A 16,308-nucleotide genomic window follows, 5' to 3' on the forward strand; every position below is an offset into this window, starting at 1 on the left:
GAACTGTCTCTTTTGTCTACATGATTGCGTTTCTAAGTATGTGAGGAGAGAAATAACACTGAGTGGAGGAAAGCGCCATAAAGATGAGACTTTTCAAACAGTATGCGAACATGCATGTCCATATAAAGTGAAGATACCATAGCAGTTGCGTCCGTCTCCTCTGTAACCAGTAGCACACTGGCACTGGAAGGACTGGCCCTCCAGTGGGAGACACTGGGCTGTGGTGTCACAGTCATGGTTCCCAGAGAAGCAGGGGTTGACCAGCTCCATCCCTGTTGACTCAACTGCAGACCATACAAAAGAGACGAAAGAACACAAAGGATGGAAGAGAAAGTGTGATTGTTTTAGTTTAGTTAGTATAGTGGGTCATAATTGGATCAATTGCATCGCAACTTATATATGTGTCAAGGGGCCAATAATTTATAGCCCAAAATACACTGGTTTACCCTTTAATCAATGTTTAATCCAAAGATTATGGCATGTAAATATCACCAACCACCAAATATAATGGCTTTGGGTACAATATAAAGTGTTGCCTCCTCAAAATTGTACAGAGATGATGGAAAAAAAGAAGAAAATTTGATTTCATTTTAAAATAATAATAAAAAAAAAACAAAAAACAGAAACAAATAAAAGTCATTGTGCAACCGGAGACACATGAACATAAAAGGGTACACAACAGCACTGGCCGTGCAGCACTTCAGATGTCCTGAATTGAGATTAATTGAGACGTGGATTATTGAACAATAAAAGCCAAATGATGAGAACGATGATTAGAGGAATGTTTAACCCGACACACGTGTAAAATCACCCCAGACAAAGTCCCACAGGATGGTTTCCTCTTCGGAAGTTCCTCCCTTGATGTCCTCAATATTCAACATATGGATCAGGTTAGAGACACATATACACAAGAGACACACAGACAGACGCAGGATGAACGAGCAGATGTGTGCTCAGGCTTTCCTCATTCCAACACACAACTCTGACACACAACAATAGCCTCAGACTCATTTCTGCAAGGAAAAAAAATGTGAAACATTAGGAAAAGCTCCACTTCAGTTGTGTTGCCAAGTGTGTGACTGATCTGCTGGGGGGGTTTCAATCACTCACTGGGATTTCTGTGTATCCTGCCATACTATATTACACACCATATATGTATGTACATAAACACACAAAAACACAAGGGCCACAGAAAAGGTTTGGCTGGCCTGTCAATCAATCACTGAAAAACAAAGAAATTCAATTGAATTTTTAACTAGTACACAGTAAAAAGAAATCTGTCCAAGAAAACGCCCTGCAGTAAATTTTATTACATTTGTTTTAGATTTCTCTCACTACAAAATCTGTCTCTAATAGTGATGTGTTCAAAACAGTGAAGCTGAAGTCTGCTACTTTAAAACGTTCATTGAATACATATGAGTAAATAGAGCTAACTCACTCATTTGTTTATTCTCTTTCAAAATAATTTAAAGACCATTAAAATGGCTTTGACTGCAGCGCTGTCAGTCACATCTATGGACTATTTACTTCAAGTTAAATGAAAAGTTTGGTCATTTGTTTGTTGTCACAGAGGTGGTTAAAATGTACATGTGAATTAGAATATCTGAACAGAATGATGTTTAACTGAGCTGTTTAGGGATGTGGCGGTGTAACGCTCACTTACACTAAGAGAGAGAGACTCTTCAAAGGCCTGAATTTGGCTGGGAAGAAGGAGCGATGAGAGGGTGAGATCAACATGGATGGGAGAAGAGACGGAGGGATAATTAGAGAGAGAAAGACAGAGGACGAGCGGGAGAGAGGGGAGAGGTGAACACACACATCCACTATACACCATCAAAGCGATGACTGCAGTTTCCCACCTGTTGCCCCCCCCCCCCCCCCCCCCAAAGACAAAAAAAAAAACTCCTCCACACACACAGTGTACAAAGGAGTAGCTTTAACAGTAACAAGACCAAAGTAAGCCATCGACTCTGAAAGTCTGGACCAGACCAGACCTGAAATATCTGTCATCACAGAGTTGGTTTTTAGTCCTGACAGGAAACGAACCCTGGTGACGTCTCAGTGATGTCATGGCAGGACTACATTGAGTCGAGTATAAGATTTCATACAGGCAGCGCTATGAGCACCGAGTTTAAAAGACGCCTTTCTTTGTGGGAATTGAACATCTTAGGTGTAGCTCTAGAGATCGGGACAGACATGGCATCCTGTTCAGACTGACTTGAACCCTAAACGGCACCTTGAGACAGCAATTACAACGCAATATTGGCCAATCAAATACATGACTGTGCACATTCGTGGATGTTTGTAACATGAGTGCACTGCAATCCAGAGTGTGGGTACCACAAACTGCCTGATGAACTCCAGAGCCAGTCCAGATATTCAGCTTACGCAAAAAGAGATGCATTCATAACAGTATGTGGTATCATCAGGCTCAAGCTCATCTTTCTCTCATTTGAAGTTTGTAAAAATAAAGGCAATGAGACTTTAATCACCTCCATGTGGATGCTAGATTAGAGCATTTAACAAACAACACATACATGATCTCTCTCTTTTCTGATTCTCATGACATCAATGGGCAGCTATTCTGCAACAACCCCCTCCCCAATAGAAAATCTGTCATTGGCTGGGATATTATTTCCCAGAAAGAGAAAGACCCTCGAACACGCACGCACACACACACACACACACACACACACACACACACACACACACACACACTATGTTTGCGAAACCCCTGATCCCCAAAAGTCTTCCAGCTGTGGACTGAGTGTACCAGTGTGTGTACATGTGTGAGATGTGTCATCATAACCTTTTTAATCAACGTGCTGACATTTAAATGACAGAAACTTGATCTGGATTCAAAACCTGAGGGGAAAAAATCCACCCTCCCACTGTTTCTGTGTCAAACTCTTTCTTTTGGTCTCCAACCTTTTTGGTCTCCAGTCTCTGCCTGCTTTTTATCATCTAGAGTGGATCAAGAAAGCACGGCGGCCACGTGTTGATCAAAAAAGAAGACAACATATTTGTGCTGTATTTCAACACATATTTCCATCTTTGTTTTTGTTTTTCTGTTCGTATCTGGAGAAGAGATGGGGGGAGGTGATGCAAAATACAAATAAAAACAAAAAAATTTAAAAGAAAGATCCCATAAACTGTGACTCAAATGCTGGATTTCCCAGAAGCAAGACCTTCAACAGCCCTGTGAGTCATGTACACAGTTTCAGATGTACATTAGACGTAAATCTCACTGAATCTTACTGGCCTCCATTTAGATTTAACTGCTTGACCAGCTCAGTCTGCAGGGCAGTTTCAACACCTGTCCATGTTATAAATGTCAATCGAGCATGAGCAAGCCGAGCCAATGAAACATTATGAATCAGATGTGACGTAAATTGAGTTGAAATGATCCTTAGTGTGGTGTAATTTCTCTGCAGGACTAATTTGGCCATGTTGACATCGTTGTCTATGGTTTCAGTGCACATTTATGCCCTCAGCTTGCAGCATGATTTTTCTCTGGTTGGTTGTTGGGAGAGACAACTGCACGTTCTTGACACCTGCAGCCTGCTCGTCTGCTTAAAAACTATGACTGACAGTCTGACATTAATATGGGCAGGGAATCAAAGTTGAAGAGCTGATCAGTGTCGTACACCTGATGGACATAGGTCCTGGGTATATAAATGCCCAAATGATTTATTGGTCTTCATCTTCTTTTGGCTTTTTTCCCAGTTCGGGGTTTGCCACAGCATGGTCCCTTTGTGACTTATGTTTATGTGTGATTTGGCAGCAGTTTTTATGCTGGATCAAATGATTCATTGGCATTTATATTTATTTCAGTTTCTCTGAAAGGAGATTCATTTCAGCTTTTTTTTGAAAATCGCATTCTGATTCATTTGCACTTTAGGGACTTCTTCTAAAAATCTAAAACTTAGAAGTTGGATGGAAGGAATATTAATGTTCTTCGTAATGTTTAAAAAGAGGTGCAACGGTGTGACTCACCTCCAACTGGGCTGATCTTGTTAGTGATGGCGTATCTGAGGATGCGCTCCTCCTTGACGTACATTACAAACACCCTCTCCATGGTGATTTGCAGCGTCTCCGGGGCAGCGGCGCGGTTGTCATGTCGACAGTCGCGGTAGGTGATGTTCTGCTTGAGCTGGAAGGAGAAGGACTCAGAGCCACGTTCGGCTGAAACTACTGAAAACTCCCTGACAGAGGTGGAGGTGGCGACTGGGAAAGGAGAGGAATGTTTTAGGGAAAAAAGCGGGCCATCAAATATCAAATTTGTCTGTTGTGGTTGTCATGGTTACCGGATGGATAGTACTGGTAGGTCTCCTTAAAGGGATCAATGGTAATTTCAGCTCCAGGAGGCAGGAAGGGCACGCTGCCACTGACAACAGTATTCACTGTGAGGTGGTGATGGTCGTCAAGGCCAAGGCCTGTCTGAGTGATTGACAGCCGCTCGTTGCCAGGGTAAAAGATCAACTCTGCACGGCGAGTGAACTCAGCGCCTGATGTGACAATCGATCATCGATCGATCAATTAATCAAGATCAGAAGAAGTGGAATATCTGTCTGTCTGCACAGAACACACACACACTAGCACTCGCAGCTGCTTCCTATTAGAAAGGGGAGGTAGAACAACAACACCTCATATCAGATCTGTGGAGAAAATACAGCTGGCTGGGAGTCTGAAAACGCACACGCGCATACAAACACACAAAACACACGTCCTTGCTATTGGACTTCCCTCATCTCTCTACAAGAGTCAAGACGTGCAAAGTAATCTCATGAACCCCAGACACATACACACACAAACTTTACCTGTGACTTTGAATCCTGCTTGGCTGTTGGGCAGCTCCAGAGCGAACAGCCATCCAAACAGCTCACCGATTGGTGCAACCGGCATCAGGGCCCAGCCCACTGGCTCAGGTACCTGACCAATCAGCACAAAGGTCCAATCAGAGAAAACACAAAACAAAATGCAGGAGGGTTGATGTTTTTTTAAATAAACCAGCTTGTACCTCGCTGATGGCGGTGTACGCTCTCCCATCTCCCACGACGATGTAGGCATGAAGATCAATGTCGTTTAGCTGGACGGGAGTCGAGCCCACGGTCACAGTGCCGCTCACCTTACCGCTGACACGCTGCGGCGCACCTGTAGGACCAGCACAGGGGTTACACAAGACCGAAAATGTAACCCTCAAAGAAACATTTGTGCAGGAAGGAGACTGGCGTTGAACATGGACGTCTAACCTTCAGGCAGACAGTGGTGTCCATTTCCGTAGAAACCAGGCTGGCAGTGACAGCAGAAGCCTGTGGCATAATCAGTGCAAAATGCATTCTGGGAGCACTGCTGCTGGAATCTGGAACAACAGAGAGAAAGAAAAAAAAAATATTTACATCTGTAGCTGCTGATGACATGTTTGCTTTCCTGTTTCTAAACCTGGAAAAAAAACTGTTGTGCTAATTTGTACTTGAAATGAAGGAATGTTCAGGATCGTGAGCAATTTCCTGAAGGGAAACAAAATATGATGCACATTTTGGAGGGAAGGGTGCTGCTTTTTTAACATCAGTATTTTTATATGAACATATGAATCTTGATTTAGGTCATATTTCAGGACACATTGAGTTTAAAAAACTCCAAGCGTTATAGAGAATTAGATGCCTTATCCTGGCAGTTTTCACATACCTGGCACATGTTTCCTTATTCTCTGTTGTGTAGTGAATCACTAAGACAGAAGAAGACCATTTTTATTATCATGCATCACATATACAATGAGTAATAATTCATACTGGGATGTTTCCAACCCAAAAGAGAAGTTCTGTTTTTATGGAAATGAGCCATCTGTAATCTTCTTTGCTTGAAAATATACTTTATTATTTAAATGATGCTTAAATGGAGACAGAATCCATTTGCCAGAAATGATTAAAATTCATAAAAATGCAAGATGATGAGGGGAAGCACACACTCATCTTCAGACAGAAACCAACAGTTAAAGTCCTCTCGCCAATATACACACTCCCCGTGCCTGTGTGGGTTTCCTCCCACCGACCAAACACATCATGTTTAGGTTAACTGGTGACTCTAAACTGTCTGTAGGTCTGAGTGTGAGTGTGCGTGGTTGTTGGTCTCTGTCAGTGTCTGTGTGATGGTCCTGCACATCCTTTACAGCACAACTATCAGGATCTTCACCCTTTAACTGGATGCTAAACACCAAATAGGAGTTGCAAAACTACTAAGAGAGCACTTTACTGTCTTCACTGTCTCTCCTCATCATTATTTGTCTTTTTAGCAAATAGCTGTTTTGGGATTGCAGCATTCTATCGTGCTACGGGGGCATCACACACACAGACGCTCAGCGATGAACACAGGATGTCAGGGTATTTTGTAACTACACACAGAGTAGAGAAATCACTGCTTTTGTGCGCACACACAAACAAACGCATGCCAACGCTGTTTACACTGACATATCAGTATATTACAATTTTTTTATGTTCTGTCTCAGAAGAGAATGAACCCAAGCATTGAAAAATGCTGTGTGTATATATATGGAAAGTATGGGTGTGTGTTGTTTTCATACAAAACAACACACAGCCAAGGAAAATTGAATAAAGGGACACAAACCAATTTTTGTTGACGGATGTGATTTTCAAAGAAAAATAGCAAGTCATCACTCCAACATTAGGGAAACAATGCAAAAGAAGACTTTTTTTTCCCCAGTCACACGTGCAGTTTTTGGCTCTTATTTAACCAGATCAGTTGACTGAAAACACATTCTTATTGACGCTAAAAGCCTATGGGAGCAGTTGCAGTGGAGGGAGTGTTGAACTCACACACACACTCACACACCTGGGAGCTGCCCAGCACAACCGCAGTATTGTACTGGCAGCTGCTGAGCAGCTCTGCAGCAGAGGCCAAGGTAACGATTCCCCTGCAGTCCTTTCAGAATGTTTACATCTACACACACACACACACACACACACTGCTGTGGTTTGTGTCTTACCCCCCGTGTCAAAATCAACATCATCTTCATCCACGCTGACCACGTGACCTCCCGGATGTGGTGGTTCATTTCTGCGAGGGGGGTACACGTCCACCACCTCCAGAGGAACCTATGGAGGGAGAATGCATTGTGTAACTCTGAATATGTCTTTCCTGTTGTCACAAAGCCAACACTTTTTAACACTGTCCAGATGCTCTTTTCATCTGCACGTACTTAATAAACTGTATACAGTATGTAGGGTTTTCTGCAGTTTTGCCAGCATTTGTTATTACAACCACGGTGTCTCCAATGCAGCATTCCATCAAAAATTCACTGCAGTTTGAAATTGTCATTACAAACTTCTGACAGTTTAACTGCCCTCATAAAAAAACATAAAAGATGTCAGTAAAATCTAAATTTACTGTGATATGATTTAAGTTTTCAGGGAGCGTTTCAGTGTTACCTGTGGCTGCTGTTCCTGATTCTCCTTAGTGCCTCTTTCTGCTGCGGGCTCTGGAGAATTAGGGGAAGCGTACTGTCTCTCTGCTGGCTCTGAACCATACCTGGGTTCAGAGGTCATCGGTACATCTTTGCCTCCATACAGCACCTGGTGAATAAGATCCTCTGAAGGAGACAAAGGAGCGGCCGGATTTGACTCTGAGGGGAACCCAGTGTTCGGGGCTGGCTGGAATTCAGGATCCCGGCCCGTCAGAGGGTAATCATCGTCCTCCTCCTGGGTACTGGGGTCAAAGGTATTCTCTGCATAGTCCTCAAAGTCAGAGTACTCAGGGGTCGTGGTGTCCTGGGCGGAAAAGTCAGCAAATCTCAGAGTTCTGTGCAGCAGAGCACAAGAGCAACTGGTGAGCATAAGTTCAATAAATAAAGAAAGAAACACAAAATTACCAGGGGGTGGCCGTATCCTCCAGATGGTGAAGTAGCAAGCAATCCGCCAACGGACGCAGGAACAATGTTGTCGAAAGAATAACGGTTCCCAGTGTGGAAAAGCCAAATACCTGGTATTCCTGTATTACCAACCCTAGAGAGCAAGACACTGGCATTAGCACACAGCCTTGTCTAGGTCTGCAAGGTCTTTGGAATGAGAGAGAAGTCTCAGAAACATGTGTATCAATTATGAAAGGGTGAAGGAGATTTTATACTTACTGGTAAAGGTTTTTAACACTCTGCTCATCACTGGTAACACTGTAGTGAGGTCCTTCAGTTCGAGAGAAAATCAAATATGTAATTTCTCCCCTGCTGAAGCCAACTCTGGCAGGAAGCTCGATCTCAACATTATACGACTCCTAAAAGTAGAAGAGAGAATATTTTACCCAGAAGATCAGATGATTAAACTATAACTCAATCTGCACATTTAGCTATGAACTAAGGCCTTGCATCAAACCACATTACCTTGGGTCGGGTCCCAAAGAAGTTCAGACCACCTTCAGGGTAGAGGAAGAGAACGTATGAGTCCGTCTCATCATAACCAATTACAGCCTGGAAAGTGTTCACCTGAAGAGAAAGCACCAACAGTGTGAGCATCAACCACTGAAAACAAAAGAACAAAATCCTCATGCTCTCTGCTTCCTGCACTACAATGATAAATTAAGAACAGCCGTTGTTTTGGACTCTTGAATGTGATGTCTCAGCCATGGCTTGAAGAAATTCCTTTTCATCTGGTGCAAACATTCAGTGGGTGTCAAATATGAGCGGATTGTGGTGGTAAAAGGTCTTGAGTGAAACCACACTGAAACAGTGTGTTTGGCCATAGTCTATAAAACCAGCCTGGTTGATGAAGTTTTAATGCTGGATTTTATTTTGTCGGAGTTTCATTAGTTGCTGATATCTGCGGTGGAAGATTAAAGTGACTGTATTTGTATCTATTCCAACACACTGACTGAGCCATCTACACCAATTTGGGGCTTTCTTAATATGAAATAAGATCTGGAGAAGTCTGTAAACATGAGTTTAAAGTCAGTGGACACATTTTATAAAATTAAACAAATCAGCTCATGGTGCCAACTCTGGTCTTTTAAACTGGTGGAGAATTGTGAAATTATTATAACACGGTGCTGTTCAGCAAAAGTTACATAATCTTCATTTCATCTAGAAATAATCAAGCATTCAAGCAGTTTTTCAGTAACACAGCATTTACTAAAACTAAATCAAAGGTAAACGTGCTGTTATTTCTTTTATTTGGTGCCTCTGATGGCTGAATCTGTCAGATCAGCTGGTGTCAGAGAGATGAGGTCACCTCCTGTGTGTCCTGAGTCAGCTCAGCTCAGCCTCCAATTATTTTAACACTCACTCCTCATGTTTAAACTTCGCACCTCTCCTCTCCTCCTCCCCTCTAGCTCTCCTGGGATTCCCGTTCAGATTTCTCACCCCTCCACCCTCCTCTGACCACCACAGTTTATTGACAAAGGACCTGGGTTTCCAAACATCTACTTAACACTAATGAGGATGAATCTAATGAACCGAATCAGTATGAGCTGATGAATCCAAACCATTTTTCCACCACAGCTCTTTTCCTATATGTATGTGAGGGCGGCTCGGCCCACTCAACCCTAACCACAGTTAAAAAAACACAAATTTAGTGAATGAAGGGAAGACTGTGTGTAATCTCATGTTGTTTCCCTTAGGACAGAATCAAATTATCTACACACATACACACACCCTGGCCTCTCAACCCCCAGCCCAGATGTTGATCTTCACAGCTGTCTTCCTGTGTGTCTGCATATCTTTCATGATGATGTTGCATCATGCAACCAGACATGGATACAATGTGAGATATGGGGTGCGCACACAAACACAGATGTACCTCCACCTATACTCTTTGCATGTGAATGCGTGTGTGTGTGTGTGTGTTCCTAATTGTTTACATCAACATCTTTGAACAATCTTGTTGTTTGTGGGCTCCGGGATCTTTGTAATTAGTGAGGAGGGGGTCGGTCTCTTTTTTTTTTTATCTTTCTCTCTGAAGGAGGATGAGAGGCTGGAGCTACAAGAGGGGATCTGCTTTTTCATTGTCGTTAATGCTCCTTCTAGTTGCCTGCGCTTTTCTCTCCTCCTTCTTCCTGGGAGAAGGAGGGGAGGGAGAAGATGAGACAGAGGGAAGAGGAGGAGGGAGAGAGGTAAAGACAGAAAGAGAGATGAAAGGATGTGGGCGTTGGTGGAGTTCAGAGATGGGCTATAGGTCTGGTTTACAATGGGAGAAATGTGAGAAGATGCAATTTCCATCCAAAACGTACTGAATTTGTGTTTCAGTAAGTGAGTCAGTCAGTGTCTCCATCAAAATGTAAATCCTAAACCCCCAGATAATCTCTATTTTTGGTTAGCACCACTGTGACCATGCGTGGACGTCATTTTGTACAGACACTTGTGTTACCTAGAGCTTGAATCGTGTTGCAAAAACTGTAATTTGTCTTACATTTTGTTTTATGGCCAAATATCTGTAAAAATGATTGTGCATTAACAAACGTAAGCATGCAAACTTACTAAATTGTATTTTTCAGGTTTATCTGCATTACAGGAAGAGTTAAGATATTGTTTCATGCAGAAAGATGGATGAGGAGCACAATATAACCTTGTAGCTGTTTGTAGCTATATCTTAGAATTAAGTGTGGTAATAAACAGTCAGCCTGCTTACATACAAAAGACCAAAAACATAAAAGCGACATGAATTCCCCATAAAACCATTTTTATGCCAAAGTTTATGGTTAGATTTATGTTTCCATTCAGTACATGGCACATATGATGAATATTTAAGATCCTCAAATGTAACTTTGGGGAATAAAAGCGTAGCACTACCCCTTTAATCTGAGTCATCCTCCACCCTCCTCTCTCTGTGTGGTCATTTGATGTGTTCGAGTGTCTGTGTGTAAAGTTGTCCTGGTGCGCTTTAAAGACTCACAGCTGGAAGACAACAAATTGCGGCCAACATACATCAAAGACTTTCAGACAGTGTAGTTCAGTATGTATGTGTGAGTGTGTGTTTGTGTGCGCTTTGACAGTGCCCCACACACACAAACTCTCTCCCTCTGTTCTCTCTCCACCTCACAAAAACCCACACACACAACCCTTGACCTCCCTATGGGCTTTTTGTAACACCTTAAAAAAAAACACACACACACACACACACACACACACACACACACACACACACACACACACACACACACACACACACGGTCCTCACACTGACCAGACACACCCACACAGACGTTAATTGTCTCCTGAATCAGCAAAGGTTTGCATCAGTGTCGTCCCTGACTCTTTAAGGTTGAGGTGGTTGCTTTGTCAGCCTGCAGCCCAGTGGGGGCTGAGAGCCTGAAATTATCCGGCGCAACTTTTTATTTTCTGCTCAGTAGAAAATACTCGGCTGTGTTTGTTGTTGTTGACCGTTTCTGCATATATCGTTCTGTTTCTGTGTTCAGATAATGGAAGAAGTTTATTTATCGCAGTTTATTAAAACTACAGTGATTCCTCTGAGTATCTGCTGGGATGTGCATCAAATCATTGATTTATGATTTTTTTTTTTTAAAAACATTATTTGACAAACCCAAATTCAGGGAAGTGGATAACGGTCAGAGTTCGGCTTAATGTCACAGAACATCGCTACCACATCTAAAAGGAGCTGCGAACATGTGCTCTGCTGAACTACACTGATGTTGCTGCTGTCACTCAATCGATACTCAAATGCTCTGCAAATAGAGCAACAAGCTGGAAAACAATGTGTTAATGTCAGAAGAAAGACACACTGAAGGTTGGACATTTTGTTTTAAAGTGCTCTTTCCCCAGTCCAAAGATGACACTCAGTATGCCACTTCTAATATTACAGCAACTTTTGACATGAATCACGTGCTATGGTTGTCCATGTGTTTCATTTAGCTTTGTCTTAACATACTTCAGCTTAGTTTGGTCTTGTTTCACTTTGTTAATTTACTAGTCGCCTTGTTTACTTGCAGTTTATTCCACTTTCCATCTTGTCTGGGCTTTCGGATTTATGACTCAACACGCTGTAACAAATCTGTAATGAATCATGTCATAATTATGTGGAGCTGGATCCTGCTCTGGTTAGCCCAGAACATTCCTAGAGAGGGAGACAGAAGGTAGAGGGAGGCCACAATGAATAAACCACACTTGTTCAGCTGGTTGCTGGATTTTCAGCACAGCTGCAAACAGGCAGAGAGAGACCGAGAGCAGCTGCAGTCCAGTTGCCAACTTCACCCGAGCGCAATAAACGGAACTGCCTACAGCGTGGGAACTGGCACACAGGACTCACCAAACACACACAACGCACAATGCATCCCACGCAGGAACGGTCAGGTCAGTATTTTGCTGTTGTCATCTCAAAATCCCTTCTCCTTTTTTCCTGTAGGATTCCCTGCTCTGCTGAAGCTTAAGGAAACAGCTTCTTGGGTTATGGAGGTTTTCCAGAACCGTTTTGATCAGCTCAAAAACACACGGTGAGCTAAGCCATGCGCTTTTCTTAGATCCTGAAAATTTGTGAACATGAACATCTTTACAGTAAATACAAACCAGAGCATCATGACTGCACTGGTACTTAAAGTCATCAAGATACAAAGTCCTAAATCTATTCAACAGAATCCGTCTCATGAGGACAAAATAACATATTATGAAAGCTGAAGTTCAATGAGCTTTGAGCAGGGATGAACATATTTGAAGGGATACCTCCTGTGTCACTGCATGTGGGCCACCAGAAACAACAAATAAGACGGCAAGAAACAAAAGTTCCTACTGTGCTCCAGAAGAGAGCAGAGAAAATACGATGGTCAAATGCAGAAATCCCACCTTAAAAAATGCTTTTCGTTACTTAACAGATTTGCAATTCTATCCAAACTGAGGAATATGCAAGTCGAGAAGGTAACAAAGCCAGGACCAGCTCCTCAGTTAACATGTCATCAGATTATGCATTGAAAGATTTTAGGCAACTGGAAGTTGTCACAGCATCCAGCAGCATGGGAGCATTTGGAGCATGTTGCACAAACCAAAGCTGGTCAACACTTCTTTCAGCATCAGCATACAGAAGGTCATACTGTGTGTGTAAATGACTCCGGTCATTAGCAAATTGAGCTACATGGTAGCACAAGAGAATATGTGTTTTAGGTTTCAAGTGACGCAATTACTTTCCAATTATGATAATAGCATCTTCAAGACTTAACGGACGGAAAACACAAGTCCACTTCACTTTTTTGCTCTAATTTTCTCTCACTCTGTTTTCCTGCTATTTCTTCCATTTCTCCATGTTACACCCCCAAACGTTACACAGTCAGCGCCCTCCCCCCAATCTCATCACTCCCAACACACATCCTGACAAACACACACCTCAGATTTATCAGTTCACACACACATACCACTCTACTCACAACATACCCCCCACCCAGCACCTCTGGCTAATCACTTCAAAGGAAGATGCTATCTGTCCGAAGGGAGACCTGCTGAAGCAAATCCCTGCCAAGACCCAGACTGCTCCAATCTGACAAGCCAGACAGACCCTTTAAATAACAAAACAAGCCCCCTCTTCCCCTCTTAGCACACACAGAAACACAAAAAGGTGGACACCAACCTCTTGTCAGTATTTTGTCAACAATGGATCGAGACTTAATTCCAATATTTGAGGGTGAGGGAAGACACAATCACTGAATTGTCCTTTTTGCAAGCATACAATCAAAATAAAACCTGTTGTCCGAGGCTTATTGCTGCATATGCTGGACTGTTTTAATGTTTAGCTTTTGATCAATCAGGAAGAAAGAAGATGGCATAAGAGAAACCAGACCATGGGAGTAAAGACAAGGACAAACACAGATGAGAGGGGGGCGGCAGAGACAGAGAGATCCCCTGGGGTTTTTCCTTAAATCTACCACTCCCTTCATCCCTCCATCCCACATGCTACACCCCTGGAACAACAAAGCACTGTTTGTTTGATCGATAAGTTCACTAAGTCTGTCTTTATTTACTACTTAAACAAAGCCCCTATTGCTGCTCGAAGTAACCCTTTATTTAACAGGTCTGTCATTTCTTAATTATTTCCTGGGAAAGCTTCGACGAGATTTGGTTATAATTATAAGAAAAAACACACAGAGTGTTTATTGGTTGCACTTCCAATTAGACAGATTTTGGTTGGTTTGAATTTTGTAACATGAGTAGTTCAACTCAGCCTGTAAAATCCCTGGTTTAGTTTCTTCTGTGGCTCATGGGAGCTCTTAGGAAAAATAACCCCAATGATGTCATTGTGATGTCACTGGGGCTAACTCACTTTTTCACTAAATCTTTAACAGTAGGCTTATGTTACAAGCAGGAAGGGTCTCATATACAGATATATATTTACCTGGGTTTAAATGGAGCTTTGCGTTTTTTCCTGCTTACTCTATAATTAGAGACAAATTACATATGTCTTTTCCAGGAAAATTCCTTGGAAATTAGAGACATGTAAAATAAAGTGTGACATTGCCCCAGTTGAAAAGAACAGGTGCATGCCATTGTTATAAAAACAAGAAAATACTTATTTAATTTTAGCTGCCATTAGCTGCCAAACGTTTAATGCCCAGTTGCTGTAGTTTGTGTGAAAAATGGCACTTCCTCTGCTAAGCCTGAGACTACTTTCCCATGAGTGGTTTTCAACTTTTAGACTCCAGAGAATATATTTTTAGATTCAGTCTGACTTATATTTTCCAAATATGTCACTATCTCTGGTGTCCGTTGTGAATAAGCATCCATTAATCCCCAAAGAAATTAGAAATCTCCCAGAAAAAGCTGCTGAGAATCAGCTCTTTCTTAGGGTTTCTCCTGGTACAAGGGAGTCCAATCAGCACACTTGGGTACACAAAAAAGGGGAATCAAGTTGTTGTCCATGGCTTATTGACTCTGTAGCAACATTATACTTCCTGTTTACATTTCCCAAAGCCCACAAATTATGGGAACTGCACTTACGAAATTAAAAGCATTATTATCTCTAAATGGTGGTGGGACAAAGAATAGTTAAGAGAAGTCCCTGAGAGGTGGGAGGGGGCGGCTCTGGCAGTGATGTGTATTTTAATAGTAAACCTAGTTATTTGCTGGTAAATTCCCAACAACCAAGGAAGTTAGTGATGCTGAACAGAGCAGCACACATGAAAAGTGCCGGCCTGTCTGTGCGTTGTGTACCTGTGTGTGTGAACTCAGGGGGGTAATAAGTTGGGAAGGGAGGGGGAACTTTAATGATCCTTAAAGATGACCTCTGACCTCCTCAAAAGGTTAAGAGGCAGATTAGGGGATTACAAATATACCCCCCGCCCCAGGGTGATTACAAGTGATGCACAACCTCCAGGAATTTGGGATAATGCGTCTCACAGACAAAACACAATAATGGGGACGATCAAGGGGTCCACAAGCTGATTTATATCACCACATTCATTCTGCATAGACAGAGAACGTACCTTTTTTAAAAGCCCAGAGTTTGGATTCTGATCTTCATACGCCGCCACATTCTCCCATGTTGCCACCACAGCATGTGTGGGTGTGAACTTTGCATCTGGGAACCCTCTGTGTACTTCCTGGATGAGCAGATGAATGAATGAATGACAGAGGGAAAGAAGGGGGGAAGAAAGAACTAAAAGCTGGAGTGTGCAATGGATTGAACTAATGGATGAAGAACTGAAAAAAAAGGAAGAATCCAAATCTGTTAATTATTTTTCATAATGAAGTGGCAGTCAAACAGATGGTATTGATTTATCTGGTGTCAGACCTGGGCCACTCTGTTGAGTACGCTTGGTGTCTCTGTGACTCTGTAGTAAATCTGTCCTTGTCCCCCGCTGGTGTCAATGTCAGCCAGGAACGGGGCCACGACAGGGAAATCTGTTGGGAAGCCATCGTCAACGTATTGCTTTTCCATCGGCAGGTCCTGGGCTGATATGATGCCGTTGGTGGCCACCTGGAGAGACAGGGAGTCCCAGATTAACAGTGACAAAAGGCATCCAAGCACCCGTGGAAACTCCTCGTGAACCCAAATGCCCCCATAAATTGCTGGAACCCCCCCCCCATGGACCTCAGGAACCACATAATGAATTCTAGACTTCCTTCATTAACCAGTGGAACCTGCTGGAGGAGCTGCTCTCCAGGCTGATTTTCTTCACAAACACTCCTCACATGTTACATTGGACAACAGAGAATAATGACAGTGACACTCAGAGGTCCGTCTTTATATTGTGTATATTTTATATTTTGTATAAAATACTACTCTACACGACCACTGCACATTTAATTTATCTGGTATTTAACATAATTCAGATCTTTATTTTGCAGGCTCTCTTTTGTTTCTTAACTCACAG

The 16,308-nt window shown here is 42.5% G+C and overlaps 1 protein-coding gene across 3 annotated transcripts in view; it reads right to left on the reverse strand.

Moving 5' to 3' along the window:
• The window catches only part of nid2a (nidogen 2a (osteonidogen)), a 29,417-nt gene that overhangs the window by 12,628 nt on the left and 481 nt on the right, over window positions 1–16,308 (reverse strand). For 2 of the 3 annotated variants that reach the window (XM_029515823.1, XM_029515807.1), the window contains exons 2-15: window positions 15,726–15,911; window positions 15,418–15,534; window positions 8,390–8,491; window positions 8,144–8,283; window positions 7,886–8,018; window positions 7,446–7,784; window positions 7,004–7,112; window positions 5,689–5,728; window positions 5,253–5,362; window positions 5,021–5,154; window positions 4,821–4,932; window positions 4,308–4,508; window positions 3,997–4,227; window positions 138–284 (exon numbers count right to left, since the gene is read on the reverse strand). In XM_029515823.1, the coding sequence (XP_029371683.1) occupies window positions 138–284; window positions 3,997–4,227; window positions 4,308–4,508; window positions 4,821–4,932; window positions 5,021–5,154; window positions 5,253–5,362; window positions 5,689–5,728; window positions 7,004–7,112; window positions 7,446–7,784; window positions 7,886–8,018; window positions 8,144–8,283; window positions 8,390–8,491; window positions 15,418–15,534; window positions 15,726–15,911 (2,101 nt within the window). Of the gene's footprint in view, window positions 1–137; window positions 285–3,996; window positions 4,228–4,307; window positions 4,509–4,820; window positions 4,933–5,020; window positions 5,155–5,252; window positions 5,363–5,688; window positions 5,729–7,003; window positions 7,113–7,445; window positions 7,785–7,885; window positions 8,019–8,143; window positions 8,284–8,389; window positions 8,492–15,417; window positions 15,635–15,725; window positions 15,912–16,308 lie in introns of all 3 variants that reach the window. The other variant, XM_029515815.1, reaches the window with a different exon arrangement.

This window comes from Echeneis naucrates, chromosome 2 (assembly GCF_900963305.1).
Source record: "Echeneis naucrates chromosome 2, fEcheNa1.1, whole genome shotgun sequence".
Lineage (NCBI taxonomy): Eukaryota > Metazoa > Chordata > Actinopteri > Carangiformes > Echeneidae > Echeneis > Echeneis naucrates.